This window comes from Nomascus leucogenys, chromosome 15 (assembly GCF_006542625.1).
Source record: "Nomascus leucogenys isolate Asia chromosome 15, Asia_NLE_v1, whole genome shotgun sequence".
Taxonomy (NCBI): Eukaryota; Metazoa; Chordata; class Mammalia; order Primates; family Hylobatidae; genus Nomascus; species Nomascus leucogenys.
The window spans coordinates 31,531,947-31,548,624 of NC_044395.1; the positions used below are offsets into that span (position 1 = coordinate 31,531,947).

General features: G+C 37.6%; 1 protein-coding gene across 3 annotated transcripts in view; it reads right to left on the reverse strand.

Annotated features, from left to right (window-relative positions):
- DYNC2H1 (dynein cytoplasmic 2 heavy chain 1) overlaps window positions 1-16,678 on the reverse strand; it is a 380,957-nt gene that overhangs the window by 175,905 nt on the left and 188,374 nt on the right. For all 3 annotated transcript variants that reach the window (XM_030828784.1, XM_030828782.1, XM_030828783.1), the window contains 5 exons: window positions 15,964-16,029; window positions 14,141-14,191; window positions 13,287-13,364; window positions 9,957-10,088; window positions 8,737-8,809 (listed from right to left, as the gene is read on the reverse strand). In XM_030828784.1, the coding sequence (XP_030684644.1) occupies window positions 8,737-8,809; window positions 9,957-10,088; window positions 13,287-13,364; window positions 14,141-14,191; window positions 15,964-16,029 (400 nt within the window). The remainder of the gene's footprint in view (window positions 1-8,736; window positions 8,810-9,956; window positions 10,089-13,286; window positions 13,365-14,140; window positions 14,192-15,963; window positions 16,030-16,678) is intronic.

Consider the following 16,678-nt stretch of genomic DNA (forward strand, 5'->3'; position numbering starts at 1 on the left):
ACCTTCATACAAACCAAAAAATCTAGTGAGTGATCACAGCAGCTGATTTCAATAGACTCACAAGGAAAGAGGCATTGAAGAGAGTGAGAAGAACAGTCTTGGATTGCCTATACCACCCATACCCCAACCACAGGCAGCACAGCACAGAGAGAATCTGTGTGCGTAGGGGAGGAAAGTGAAGTGAGTGTGACTTTGCATTGGAACTCAGTGTGGTCCTGTCACTGAGTGGAACACAATATTGCTGCAGGAATCAGGAGGACCAGAGAGACCTTGGAGTAAAGCAGGAGGATTTTATTGAGGGCACTCAGATCCAGTGGATTAACATCCTGAGACTGGGCCCAGAACAAAGACAGCTCTTGGCCCTTATACACCCTTCAAAAAGGGAGGGAGCTAACTTGAAGCAGGATTACAGTAGTGTGAAAGCAAGCATACAGAGGCAGAACAAAGGCAGTCAATCAAATTGTGACAGGTGCATAACTCAGAATTACACATGACCCTTGCTATTCAGCCCAGATGGCTGTTATCTAGGTTTTGCTCTAGTGTCTTGCATGAGCTTATTTCATAACCTTCACTATGGTGCCCAGGTGGCTGTAACTCAGGCCTTCTCAGATGGCTCATTACCTTCATTGTACCATTTAGATAAAACAGAATACTTGAAGTTATTAGTTACAAAGAACAGTAATCTATAAACTCATATCATAAGAGAAAGAAAAATTTGTTTTTCTCCTCCCTATGTTGAGGGAGGGCTGGGAGATTCTCCAGAGAACATTCCTTTGTGTCCTAGCTTTGCAGATAGTTGTTTATCTAGGCTTTTCCTGGGTCTGGGCTGTGCCTGTTGCTGCTTCTAGGATAAGTCAGCCTAATACATGAAAGCTTATTTCTTTTTCTTTTTCTTTCTTTAATTTCCTCCTCATTACCAGGCAGAATTCTACCAGTGCCCATGGAAGGAGCATATAAAGCAGCCCTGGGCCAGAGGGAAGTCCTCTGCTTCAGAAGGAGGAAATCAAGTCCCAGTCATCTTCACCACTAGCTAATTAAATGGCCTGAGGGCCCAAATAAATCTGAGTGGCAGTCAGGACACAGTGACTGCAGTCCTTGGGCAAGCCCTGGTGCTATTCTGGTGTCCATAGTAGTGGGCTTGCAGTGTGACCCAGTTGAATACCAATTGTAGCAGCTCACAAGAGTACTTGCATCACCACTCCCTCAACTCCAGGCAATGCAGCACAGGGACACGTTCCTACTCTTTGGAGGAAGGCAAGAGAAGAGTACAGAGGATTATGTCTTGCAAACTGGACAGAAGCCCAGTCACAGGAAAATAAAGCACCAGGAAGATTCCTGAAGTCTATGATTCCAGGCCTTTGCTCCTTAGTTGATGTTTCAAGATCCATTCTGGGCCAGAAGGGAATCTGCTGGCTTATAACCTGCTGACTAAAGTAGCCTCAGGCCTTGAATGAACATCAGTGACAGCCAAGCAGTAGTGGTCACAGGCCTTGGGCAAGCCTCAGTACTGTGCTGGTGTGGAAGGCTTGAGGCTTCAGGTATGACTCAGCATGGTGCCAGCTGTGGTGGTCAAGGCAGAGCCCATATCACCTCTCCCTAAACTCGGGGCAACCCAGCATAGAGAAAGAATCCTTTTGCTTGGGGAACAGAGAGGAAAGAGAGCAAAAGATTTTGTCTAGGAACCCAGAGAATTCTCCCTTATCTTCCTCAAGTCCACCAAGGCTGTGTTTCTAGGAGTCTGCAAGAGTCATAGATTTCTTGGGCTTAGGGTTCCCAATAGTGCTAAAACAGCTTTAGTGAAAACAGGCTTAGGTAACAACACTCAGTCTCCTTTGGATTCCTAGAAAGCCCTCTCAAGAAAAGTAGGTAAAAACAAGTACAGACTCTGAAGACTGGAATAAATATCTAACTCTTCAATGTCCAGACAATGATGAAGGTCCACAAGCATCAGAAACATCCAAGAAAACATGACCTCAGCAAATGAACTAAATAAGGCACCAGTCACCAATCTTGAAGTAACAGAGATATGTAACCTCTCCGACAAGAAATTCAAAATAGCTGTCTTGAGGAAATGCAATTAACTTTAAGATAACACAGAGAATGAATCAGAATTATATAAGAGAAAAAAATTTTTTGAGACACTCTCACTAGCCCAGGCTGGAATGCAGTGGTGTAATCTCGGCTCAGTGCAACCGCTGCCTCTCCCAGAATTCAAGCAATTCTCCTGCCTCAGCATCCCAAGTAGCTGGGATTACAGGTGCCTAAAACCATGCCTGGCTAATTTTTGTATTTTTAGTAGAGATGGGGTTTTACCATGTCGGCCAGGCTGGTGTTGAATTCCTGACCTCAAGTGATCCACCCAACTCAGCCTCCCAAAGTGCTGAGATTACAGGTGTGAGCCACTGTGCCTGGCCTATATCAGAGAAATTTAATAAAGAGATTCAAATAATTTTATAAAAACAATCAATTCCTAGAGCTGAAAAATACAATTAACTGAAAAATGCATCAGTGTCTCAATAGCAGAATTTATCAAGCAGAAGAATAAATAGTGAGTTTGAAAACATGAAAATACAGAGGAGAAAAAAGAAAGAAGAATAAAAAGGATGAAGTATGCCTACAAGATCTAAAAAATAACTTCAAAAGGACAAATCTATAAGTTATTGGCCTTGAAGAAGATGTGAAGAAAGAGATCAGGATATAAAGTTTATTCAAAGAAATAATAACAGAGAACTTGCCTAGCATAGAGAAAGATAAGAACATCCAGGTACAAGACAGTCAAAATCACTAACAGATTTATCTAAATAAGACTTCTTCAAGGCATATAATAATCACTCTTAAAGGCCAAAGACAAAGAAAAGATTCTAAAAGCAGCAAGACAAAAGAAGCAGATAACATATAAAGAAGCTCCATATGTCAGCAGCACATTTCTCAGTGGAACCTTCATATGCCAGGAGGGAGGGGGATGACATATTCAGAGTGCTAAAGGCAAAAAAAAAAGCTTCCAACTTAGAATATTATATCCAGCAACATCATTCTTCAAACATAAAAAAGAAATGAAAACTTTCCCAGGCAAACAAAAGCTAAAACATGTCACCAACACCAGAACTATAAAGGGAATTCTTCAATTTAAAAGAAAAGGATTCTCAAGCAACAAGAAATCATCTGAAGGTATAAAAGTCACTGGTAAAAGTAAGTATACAGACAAATACAGAAAATGCTAACACTGTAATTGTGGTGTGTAAGTCACTTGTGTTAGGCATTCTTGTGTTGCTATAAAGAAATACCTGAGATGGGCTAATTTAAAAAGACAAGAGATTTGATTGACTCATGATTCTGCCAGTATGGTACCAGCACCTGCTAGGCTTCTGTGGGGGCCTCAAGAGAGCTGTCACTGATGGCAGAAGGCAAAGGAGAAGCAGGCATCTCACATGGTGAGAACAGCAGCTTGCATGTTACATGGCAAAAGCAGGAGCAAGAGAGAGTAGGGAGGGTGGTGCCACATGCTTAAACAACCAGGTCTTGAGAGAACTCACTCACTATTGTGAGGACAGCACCAAGCCACAAGGGATCTGCCCCCATGACTCAAATACCTCCCACCAGGCCCCACCTCCAACACTGGGGATTACAATTCAACGTGAGATTTGCTAGGGACGTATATTCAAAGTATATCACCACTCGTATCTTTATTATGAAGTCTGAAAGATACCTATCAAAAATAATAACTACAATAAATTAAGAGATAGACAATATAGGAAGATATAAATTGAGACCAAAAAAATCCCCAAAATCGGGGAAGGGGAATTGAGTTTAAGTGTAAATTATTTCTTTTTGCTTGGTTTGTTTTTATTTTCTTTTCTTTGTTATCAGAGTTAAGTTGTCATCAGTTTAAAATCCACTGGTTATGTGTTCTTCATGCCTCATAGTAATCACAAAGGAAAAACTTATAATGGATACACACACACAAAAAAGCAAGAAGTTAAAATATACTACCAGAGAAGATCACTTATACACAAAGGAAGACAGGAAGAAAGGAAAAAAAGAAAAGAAGAAGAAGACACTAACAAAACAACCAGAAAACAAATAACAAAATAGCCATAGTTAGTCCTTTCCTAAAATAGCCAGAGTCCTTTCCTATCAGTAATAACTCTGAATATAAATGGACTAAATTCTCCAAGTAAAATAGAAACAGTGGTTGAATAGATTAAAATTAAGACCCAACTATATGCTGCCTACAAGAAACTCAGTTCACATATAAAGACTCATATAGACTGAAAATGAAGAGATGGAAAAAAATATTCCATGCAAATGGAAACCAAAAAAAGAGTAGGAGTAGCTACACTTACATCAGATAAAAGAGATTTCAAGACAAAAAGTATAGAAAGAGACCAAAAAGGTCATTGTATAATGATAAAGAAGTCAGTTCAGCAGGACAATTTAAGAATTGTAAGTATCTATACACCCAACACTGGAGTATCCAGATATAAAGTAAATATTATTAGAGCTAAAGAGAGAGATAGACTCTAATACAATAATAGTAGGGCACTTCAACACTCCACTATAAGCATTAGACAGATCATCCAGATAGAAAATCAACAAAGAAACATTAGACTTAATCTGTACTATAGACCAAATAGACCTAACAGACATTTACAGAACATTTCCACCAACAGCTACAGAATCAAATTATATACTTACAACTCTTAAAGGAGTTAGACTCCCAAAATGCACTTTAAAAAATTATTTATTTATTTATTTAGTTAGTTAGTTAGTTATTGAGACGGAGGCTTGCTCTGTAGCCCAGGCTGGAGTGCAGTGACACGATCTCAGCTCACAGCAACCCTTCGCCTTGTGGGCTCAAGCAATTGTCCCACCTCAGCCTCCTGAGTAGCTGGGATTACAGGCGCCTGCCACCACACCAGATAATTTTTGTATTTTTAGTAGCAACGGGGTTTCACCATGTTGTCCAGGCTGGTCTCAAACTCCTGACCTCAGGTGATCTGCCCACCTTGGCCTCCCAAAGTGCTGGAATTATAGGTGTGAGCCACCATGCCCAGCTGCACTTTACAAATTAATAGGTCAGCTATCAAACTATCAATAAATATAAAAATTAAAACAGGTTATATGTAGCCTGATTATCATGCATATCTATTGTTTTGTACCAGCATCCCCTCCTTCACTTCTGGTAATAACCACTCCCCAATCCATGGCTGCTTTTGGAGAAATGTAATTCCATACATTTCTGATGTGATTAGTTGCAGAGGTGGATATGTAACCTAAATTGAGCAAATCAGAGTCCTTCTCTAGGATTTTTGATGGTGAAGTTGGGAAGGAAAAGTTATCTTTCTCCTTTCATCATAAGCTTTAAAATATAACTCAGCAAGTTAGCGGTCTTATCAACCAGAATATTATGAACCCTTGAGACTAAGGACAACACACAAGCAGAAATTAAAATGAGAGTCTAAAAGCAACAAGAGAGGAAGAGAGAGATAAAGACACAAAGAAAAAGGGAGAAACAGAGAGATGGGAGTAGCGGGGCAGAGAAACACAGAGACAAACTGCAAGGCTGAGACAAAGACAGAGTTTCCTGATATTGTCTGAGTCATGATGTCGTCTAAGTCCAGTTAACCCAAAGGCCAGCCCTAGCTCTTCTTTCCTGAGTACTGAATACCTAAGCTAATAAATTCCCTTTATTCATTTAAGCGAGTTTAATATGGGTATCTATCACTTGCAACCAAAAGAAAGGTGGAAAATTACTCTGCCAAACACGAGTAAAAGTTATCTGGTACATAAACATTCTATCAGAGGTGAATAAATAGTGACATTTCCTCCCACTGCATAAGTAAGCAAAAGCACAGAACATATCCAGACTTATTTCCATATACTCATCATTAACCAACCAGGTGACCAGTCTAAAAAGTGACTCAAAATATTTGTGTGTGTATGGGTGAGGCAGAAGATAGGCATTATGTGAAAAGCTTGGTTGGTAGGTGTTATGGGTTAAATTGTGTCTCCCCCCAACCCAAAAAAAAAAAAGATATGTTGAAGTCTAACCCCTGTCCCTCAAAAGGTTCACCTTTTTGAAAATAGGGCCATTGCAAATAGAATGTTAGCTTCAAATGAGGTCATACTGGACAAGAGTGTGCCTCAATCCAACATGACTGGTGTCCCTACAAGAACACATCCGTATGTCTTCCTAGGTTCTCGTGGTTGCCTAGAAATCTTCAGTGTTCCTTGGCTTGCAGTTGCACAACTTGAATCTGTGCCTTCATAATCACATTATACTCTCCTTGTGTGTCTCTCTTTACATGGATGTCTTCTTGTAAGGACAGCAATCATAATGGATTGAAGAACACTCTAGTCCAAATACCGTTACTAAATATAGGATGTCAAATTTAATTCGACATTATATATGGGTTATATCCAACAAAGAGAATCATTTTTCTTTTTTTCTTTGAGACAAGGTCTTGCTCTGCTGTTCACGCTGGGGTGTGGTGACAGAATCACTGCTCAGTGAAACCTTGAACTCCTGAGTTCAAGAAATCCTCCCACTTCAGCCTCCTGAGTAGCTGGAACTACAGGCACATGCCACCATGCCTGGCTCATTTTTTAATATTTACTAAAGACAAGGTCTCACTATGCTGCCCAGGCTGGTCTCAAACTACTGGGCTCAAGCAATCCTCCCCCATCAGCCTCCAAATGTGCTGGGATTACAGGTACTGAAACCACCTTTGCAAATATTATAATTGAGGAAATTATGACAGTGGAAGAGATCAGACCTAACTGACTACATCTTGCTTCTAGCCTTTAAGCTGACCTTGTTCATTCCTGCATGCAGGCTGAACTATCCTTGGGAAGGAATTTAGTTTATGGTTTTTTAGTGCCCAGTGGGTTCACCTTGCCCATTGCCTAGACAGAGTTGATTTACCAAGACAGAGCCAGCTGTGCAGGAGACTGGAGTTTTATTATTACTCCAATCAGCCTCCCTGAGCATTCGGGATCGGAGTTTTTAAAGATGATTTGGTGAGTAGGGGCTTAGGAAGTGGGGAGTGCTGATTGGTCACGTTGGAGATGGAATCACAGTGGGGGTGAAGTGAGGTTTTCTTGCTGTCTTCTATTCCTGGGTGGGATCACAGAATTGGTTGAGCCAGATTACCGGACTAGGTTGTGTCAGCTGATCCATCTAGTGCAGGGTCTGCAAAATATCTCAACTACTGATCTTAGGTTTTACAATAGTGATGTTATACCCAGGAGCCATTTGAAGACGTTCAGACTCTTGCAGCTCGAGGCTGCATGACCCCTAAACCATAACTTCTTTCTTTTCTTTTTTTTTTTTTTTTTTTTTTTTTTTTTTGAGATTGTGTCTCGCTTTGTTGCCCAGGCTGGAGTGCAGTGGTATGATATCTCCTCATTGCAACCTCCACCTCCTGGGTTCCAGCACTTCTCCTGCGTCAGCCTCCCAAGGAGCTGTAATTACAGGCACTCGCCACCATGCCTGGCTAATTTTTCTTTTACTTTCTTTTCTTTTCTTTTTTTTTTTTTTTTTAAGTAGAGACGGGGTTTCACCATGTAGGGCAGGATGGTCTCGAACTCCTGACCTCAAGTGATCTGCCCGTTTTGGCCTCCCAAAGTGCTGGGATTACAGGCGTGAGCCACCACACCCAGTACCTAAACCATAATTTCTAATCTCATAGTGAACCTATTCGTCCTACAAAGGCAGACTTATCCCCAAGCAAGAAGTGGGTCTTCCAAGAACCTACCGACAGTGAGTGAGGATTTGCTGTACATTAAACGGTATTGTTGATTTTCTTAAAAAAAAAAAAAAAAAAAAAAAAAGAAGTGGGTCTTTTTGGGAAAGGGCTATTATCAATATTGTTTCAGAGTCAAACCATAAACTAAATTCCTTCCCAAGGTTAGTTCTGCCTGTGCCCAAGAATGAACAAGGATAGCTTAAAGGTTAGAAGCAAGATGGAGTCAGTTTGGCCTGAGTTCTTTCACTGTCATAATTTCCTCAGTTTTAATTTTTGCAAAGGTGGTTTCGATTTGACTCTGAAACAAAATTGATAATAGCCCTTTTTCAAAAAGACCCCCTTCTTGCCTGGGGGCTAGTCTGCCTTTGCAGACTAACAAATTAGCTACAAAATCAGAAATTATGGTTTCAGAGTAACGCAGCCTTAAGGAAGGCTTTCGGCTGCAAGAGTCTGAACGTCTCCAAATGGCTCCTGGGGATAACGTCACTACTGTAAAACCTAACCATTTCTGTGATCCCACCTAGAAACAGAAGACAGCAAGAAACCTCATTTGAAACCACCTATGATTTCATCCCCAACCTGACCAGTCAGCACTCCCCACTTCTCAAGCCCCTACCCACCAAATCATCTTTAAAAACTCCAGCCCCCAATGCTCAGGGAGACTGATTTGAGTAATAATAAAACTCCGGTCTCCCGGACAGCCGGCTCTGTGTGAATTACTCTTTCTCCATGGCAATTCTCCTGTCTTGCTAAATCAGCTCTGTCTAGGCAGCAGGCAAGGTGAACCTGTTGGGCAGTTACAGGGTGAGCCACCATGCCCAGCCGAGAATTATTTTTCTAAAACAGGTAGAAATCGGAAGATAAATAAACAGAATGAATAAAAGAGACATTATAACATTTCTAAACTAAGGCTAACATAAAATGCAGGGTAAATTAAAAACAAATAATTCAGGTCAGTGATCTAGTTCTTGAAGAGCATCACACTTACCCAGAGTTTTACATGCAAAAAGAGCCATGGCACTTTGCAATCTGTCCGGTCTTAGCGCCTGTACTACAAGAATCTTAAAATAAAATGCAGAGTATTTGTAAAGAATAAAGTTGCTGCAACCACTTTAACTGAACAATAATTAATGTTAACTAATTAAACAAATGTTTAGAAAATATGGGAACACTTATTGTTCCTTATTATTTACTATACTTTAAACTGTCAAAATAGGTATATAGCAAGTATATATCAAAAATATTACTGAAATCCATTTACTTCCTCAAGCCTATCATCAAATTTAAACATAGGGTTAGCAATGTCTTCTGGATCTAATAAAAGGCTAAATGGCAGGTGAAAATCATGGTATGTAGATGAGGCATTTCGGTTGACAGCAAACAGAGGCCCAGAAACCGGAAATCCTCCCTAAAATTTTCAAATCACTATTTTTACCTTTAAAAAAAAAAAAAAGAAATAGCATCTAGCCCAGTCACCCAGGCTGGAGCGCAGTGGTGCAATCACATCTCACTGCTGCCTCGAATCCTGAGCTCATGTGATCCTTCCACCTCAGCTTCCCAAGTAGCTGGGACTACTGATTCATGTATATCTATGATATTCCTAGATGTTTAAGTTTTCAAATCAATTTTTTCTTAGTCATTTTCCTTTTTGTTTAAGCACTCTTGGGGAAACAGAATTCACTGTATATGGAGACACAAAGGGGTTAGATCCAGAGAAGAGATGAATGGAAAGGTCATTTCCTGGAGCATCAACTTCTGAAGAGCTCTCCCACTCTAAGCTTTTTGACTAGCAAAAAAGTTTGAGTGGAACCTGCCAGTAGGTTTCATCATTCTATTTTAAAATAGAATGGGAAAAATCCCCTGTTACTCACTATTAGGTCTTTTCCTTAAAAATAACTCTAGGAAATGATTGTAAAACTTGTACAATTTGTACCTTAGTTTCTTTCTGAAATACATTTTTCCTATTACAAAATCCCCCTGGGGTCTGAGGCAAAAGGAATAAAAAAAGCCACAGTGAGAGAGAAACCAGACCCAGAAACTTTGGCGTGATTTAATTGTCAATAAGGTGGCAAAAGCATCAAGCCCTTCCCCAAATACGCCACTAAAGGTAAAGTAACACTCTAAAAGCTTTGCTTTCCTTTAAATGGCTTCTGAATAATAAGAGAAACATTAAACACTTTTTTGCATTTAGATAACACTAAATTTTACCTGCTGAAATAAGGAAACTTTCTTTGCAAGAATAGATGGAAACTCTTGCTCACACATTGAATTATTATAATAAGTACGCCACAGAGCTGCATCTTCAAAGCAGAGGGTCTGATAAAGACTGGGGAGAGCAATCTAAAAAATAAAAATGGCCATATACAGTTGAGCTATAAGCAAATATAAGCACATATATTTATTTTTAAAAAAACTAAAAGTGAGAACCAATTATTAGTTGATGTTTATTACTCATTTTCTACTTTGTGTTGCCTTGTCTAATTATTTCTAGGTTGGCAACACTGTGGTAAACTTACCTAATATTAAAGCCAGAATTAAAATACACTTCCAAAGTAGTACTAAATCAGTACTCATGAGTTAAATCTTTCTCTATGTAAAAACATTTGTACCTAGCTATCTCAACCTTGTGAAGGAAACAAATGCTGTCATTAAGATCAAATGCAAATTTTAAGGATTGTCATGTTAAATATGTCAAATTTCATATTAATATCGATAAAGACTCTCTTTGTCAAAACTTTGGTCAGGCTCCTCCGAGCTCTCTTTGACTAGGCCTCAATCAGGGGCTTTGTGTCCTGCCTCGTAAGTATCCTATTTTAATAAGAATTTTGCTAAGTAACTTTAGCAAGAATCCCTACCTTTAATATCCAATCAAATTCCTCCTCTCAGCCCGGCGCGGTGGCTCACACCTGTAATCCCAGCACTTTGGGAGGCCAAGGCGGGCGGATCACCTGAGGTCAGGAGTTTGACACCAGCCTGGCCAACATGGTGAAACCCTATCTCTACTAAAAATACAAAAAAAATTAGTCAGGCTGGTGGTGGGCGCCTGTAATCACAGCTACTCGGGAGGCTGAGGCAGGAGAATCACTTGAACTTGGGAGGCAGAAGTTGCAGTGAGCTGAGATCACGCCACTGCACTCCAGCCTGGGTAACAGAGGAAGACTCTGTCTCAAAAAAAAAAAAAAAAAAAAAGAAAAATTCCTCCTCTCCCACCCCTGTTATCTCTTGGTATCTGATCATCTTGATCTGCCTTCACCAGCTAAATCAGTTTAGCCAGAAACCCCACTGGCCACTGACATTTCCACTTAATAGTTTTCTATTCACTGACCCCTAGCACTAATCCTTACCCTGCTTCTTGGGTACAAATTCCCACTTGTCCATGCTATATTCAGAATTGAGCCCAGTACTATACTGACATCTCTTTTCCCCTATTGCAATAAAACTTATCTTCACAGTTTTAAATTCTGTCGAGCTCTGTTTTTCTAAAACAGTATCAAATCCAAAAACAAAGAATGTTTTTCTAAACCCTATTTGTTTATGCCTCTATTTGTAAATGCCTCTATTTGTCTCTAAATGTTCTAACCCTCTTTGCTACCTCACAAATTTCTACTCCACGTTCAATATTCACTTTAAACAATATCATCTTTCAGAGGCTTTCCCAAACACATTAATTCTCTCTACCTCAAACAGTGTTCTCTTTTCCCAAATTTTTCAAGAGTGGGGTGTAAGATCAGAAATGTAAATCTGTAAAAGTGAAGAATTTTCAATGAAAACAAATGAGAAATTTAGAAGATCTCTATCTTCAGCATAGAACTTCATATAATATGAACATAAAACAAGCATATAAAATACTTTATCCAAACATCTATATTCATATAAAAATAATCCATTATATTGCCCAAATTTCATTATGTAACTTAACTAAAATTAAATAGCAGAAAATTAATTACATTTCAATTTAATTACTTTTTAATAAATGATCTAAGCCTATTAAAGTAACACCTGATGGTGGTCTGTTAAGTTTATTGACATTTAGTATACAAGGCCCCATCATTGCTAATTTAGGTGTGCTACACATTATATTATCATCATGTATTTGGCTACCTTGTATACTGTCAACCATTATGACAAGGTAATTATTTGATATGCTCTCTACAATGTAAGTTTGCTCATGGCAGAGTGTCTTAATATTACAAAATATACACCTGTCATTCCACTGGTATAAACAAAAAACCAGAGCTTGTCAGTAGTTAAAGCATTAAAAACAGATTTTTTTCAGGACTATTACAATAGAGGAAGCAATAGGGGAAACGAGACTTAAGTACAGAGAAGGGCTCAGTTTTGAATATAGCATGGGCAAGTGGAAATTTATAGCCAACAAGCAAAGTGAGGTCAGTGGATGGAAAATTACTAAGAGGAAATATCAGGGGTACAGGGATTTCTGGCTAAACCAACCTAATGGGATTCTTGCTGAAGGCAGGCCAAAGTCATCAGAATCACTAGGGGAATGGTGGGGAGTGAGGAATCTGATTAGATATCAAGGGTAACCAGATATGGAAGATTAAGAAATTCTCACTAAAACAACTTTGCAGGGTTCCTGTTAAAAGTAGCTTTTACAAGGAAGTGCACAGGTGGGCCTAGAAGAAGGTTCAAGAGCCTGACTAAAGTTTGGTCAAGTAAAGACTGTCACTAGCATTATGCCAACTGGTAGTAAGCACCAAAGAAATGATTAATGAAAAAAAAAAATGGGAGGATATATAGCAGAATTCCACCCCCCTTTTTTTTCATTTCTTTTACTCAACCAATATTCATGAAATGAAGGCAGTAAAGAGTAGTGGTGAAGAGCCCAGACTATGCAGCAAGAAACATAGTTTTAAATCCTGGCTCTACTTCCTAAGTGACCACAAACAAGTTACTATATTTCTCTGTGCCTTAATTTCCTCATCTGTGACACAAGGAAAATTACAATAGCTACCTCATGATGTTATTGAAAATATTTAGTGAGATAATACATTTTAAAATTCTGTATAATGCCTTGAACATAGTAAGCCATCAGTAAATGCTAGCTATTCTTACCGGTTTTATCATGTGCTGTTATAATGATATAACAGTTGTGAAGAAAAGCAGGGCAAGGAAGGGAAGGATGGAAACATATATGCATAGACTTGTCTTTCATTCCCCACAAAAACAACATTTTAGCCTGAGTAGTTGAAGAACACAGAATTGTTGAGAGTTAAGCTTCTAACCTGACTTTTCTTCCCCCATGTCACCATTCTCATAGCCTAACTTACCATGGTGGCTGGGGTGGGAAGGGAGAGAAAGTAAATACTGTATTTGGAAGGCATGCTATTTCATAAATGAAAGATTTAATAATTACTGGTTAAAGGACTAATCACAATAATTCTTTGGTAACTTTTTACTGGGGAAACTTACATCCTATTAAAAATATTAACACTGATTACGAATAAGGAGCACGAAGTATCAACAGAAACAATGCAAATATAGAAGAAATTAAAACGTCTCATAGTAGAAAAGGAATACCTTTAAGGTTGCCACGGCCCAGCTTCGTTCCTGATCTATCCAAGATGGAAGCTGATCACGTATTTTTTGTTGAGAGTCCTTTAATAAAAGCAATTATTTTCCTTAGTATACTTGGTAAAATTCAGAGTTTAAAAAACAGCAATTGATTAGCTATTTTATTATTTTGAAAAAAAATTCATTCTATGCATTATTTCTTTTTTTTTTATGTATTTTACAAGTCACCATGGTAAAATTCTATGTAATATAAGGGACTGAGAACCATGTAGGAAAATGTTGCAATCATTTTTTCACTGTGCTTAGTCTTTCATGAAACTTCAGAAAAACTCAAATGTCATGAGGAACTGTCATAAAAGTTACATTTTTCAAAATTATATCTTACATTTCAGACATGCTCTAGGTTCCGTGTTATATTTTGGGTGTACTGCTGGAAGACTATTATTCATTATGTATTCAAATAGGAAATTACTAGAAAAAAAGCTAAATTTGAACGAAATTATTAAAAGTTCTAAAATGTAATTTTTAAACTCCAATTATATAAGAAAAATTTTGAAGTTATAAAATTTGATTTTCTTAAAGATTATAAAATTATCCTTGGAATAAAATACATATACTGAGAAAAAGAAAGTGCATTAATTCATTAGTATTACATATTATTCTCAGAATATATGTCTTTGAAGTAAACAAATATACTTAAGTATATTTTATAGGAAATACTTAAGAGGCCAGAATATATTCTTCTAATCAACTTATAACTTCAACAATAATTTAGAATACCTCTGAAGCAAATTATACCTCATGAACAAAAAGCCAGAAATATTTTCAAGAGCAAAATAGCTTTTGTTATTTTAACTTACAGTTTTCCGTAACATGTCTCCAACAACCACACCTGTAAATGTATCCCATTCCTATTGAATAAAAATATAGGAACACAAAAATATAAAAATGATAACCAGTTAACAAAATTGTCTAACTTTCCCTATAAGATGGCTTAAAATGCAGTTTTCTAAGCAGATACTCATTTCCATCTTACCACTTCTTCTAGTATGTTAACATTATCAAGAATGAATTAATGTGACAACATAAAATATTAATATGAAATCTACTAAGAATAATTTTATTAAAACAAAACAATAACTCCATTATATATATAAGTCTCAGTTTCTAAAAATTTAAATGTCATGTTCAATTAACATTTGTCACTACCTGTTAATTGTTTTTCCACAGGCTATTTGTTGCTAATAAGTAAGCAGTAAGGTACACCTAAAAATTTAAAAATGGTATCTGGTAGGAAATATTGAGAAAAGTAATTCCATTAACGCATTTTTTTCTCACTGATTGGGAGGAGATGCCATTAATCCTTTTTTTTTTTTTGGCATAGAATTAAGATTAATCAAGTGTTGCAGAATCTAGTGCCAAGAAAATCTATGCCTTCCCCATGGCATCCCCAAGTTAGACAATAATAGGTACTACCATACTATTGTCACACACAGGCCAGTAAATAAGCAAAATATATGAAAATTTGAGAGCAATGTGGAAAAACTGCCAAAGCAACATATTTTCTGCCTTTGCTCACCCTGGCCACACACTCTTCCTATTAGAATTATGAAGCCACAAATAAGTAAAATATGAATGATTACTACTACGTTATGTGAGTCAGAGAAAAATGTTCTCCTTTCCCAATGACAATTTGTTTATACTTTAGGAGAGAAAAATAAGGAATATATATATTTCATGGAACATACTGATCATAGTGAAAAACATTAGATAAGAGGAGGAAAAGACATCAAAGTTAACAGCTGGAATAAACGGGACCAAATTAATAAATTCAGCAGAAACTATACAAGTTAGCCAGTGCATGTGGAGTCAGAGAAAAACAAAGGGAGAACATACGGAGAACTGTGAATGGTCTGCATTATTTTAACTATAATATTCAAATGAAGGGAACCAGAAAATAGTTAAAATTTGACCAAGTAGAGTAAAGTAAGTCAAAGTTGCACTGTCCATATACCATCCCTTGGCACCCTGGCTACTGGACTCTCACTTTATGATAACAGCATCATAATGAGAAAAATTACTTGCAAATAACTTTTTTTAAATTGTAAGCAGACAAGAAATGATCTCATTAGCTCCAGCTCAAGGAAGGTCCTTTTAAAGTTTGAGAAGGGGTTACATGGCAGACTAGAAATGAGATCATAAACAAGGAAGACAGATTATGCATAAAAAGATTAACACAAACCTGTCGGTTCAGGAAAACTTCTGAGAACTGCCCATCCTCATGCCTCACCTGCTGCCTCTTGACAGTTCAGTGGAAGCAATAAATAATGTAGTTTTGTACCAATATTGTCTCACTTTTTCTATTTATGAGCTCTACTACCTAGGCCAGGAAAATAAGAAGGCTGACTCTTCTGTTGCCCTAAGTAAGTGATCTTGGGTTCAGAAAAATGTAGGTAGCTTGGTAGATTTCTTTCCCTGACTTACCATCACTCTGGAATGTTAGGCTTATCCACAGGGAAGTCGAACTAGAAATCACCATTTTATACTACATTTCTAACTTAGTAAAAGATTAATAGGTTGATATATAATTTCTAGCCTAAAGTAACTTCTAATCTAAACATAAATCCACCCACTAACAAATTTCTATGTTACTGTAAAATTTCTCTCCTTTAATTTGACTTACATTTTCTTGAAAAAGTTCAGGATGCATGCCTCGAACAAAATGCAAAGCGAACATCAACTGATCAGCCTGCAAAGAATAACAGATATTATCTTGCCTTTTAAAATTTTGTGTCTTTGGAAAAGCATAGTCGTTAAAATTTGGCACACAAAAATCTCTATTCTGTCTTCATATGACCTACTTTTATCAATGTAAGAAATTACTATTCAGATTGCTTTCTACATCTTAGAAACACTTCAAGTCAGGGGTGGGGTCAGAGTAAGTGATCCAATTTTTAGAGAAAGCACTAACAATTATGCAGTGGGCCCATGTCATTAAAAAACAAAACAAAACTAACTTAGCCAGGTGAAACATTAATACAATTGTGAAATTGGATTAGTCATTATCCACCAAATCCACTCCATGCATTAGCAATCTTCAGTTTGTCACTGTGTAGGTTTAAACATATGGGTGACTACATGCAATTATGACAACTATTTTCTCCTTACTAGATAGATTAATTCCCTAAATCAAACAGGAAACTGTAGTGAACTCTTCATTTTCCACACAAGAAGAAAAGTTATACCAAATAAGCCCAAACAACAAATAACTCCTTCAATGTGTTATCACTTAGAAAGTTAAAACATGAGTAACTAATTGAGGTTAGATAACACAGAAAAAACTATCAGATAATCCAATATTTCACAGGTAAAACAAAAACAGAACCAAAAACAGGCTG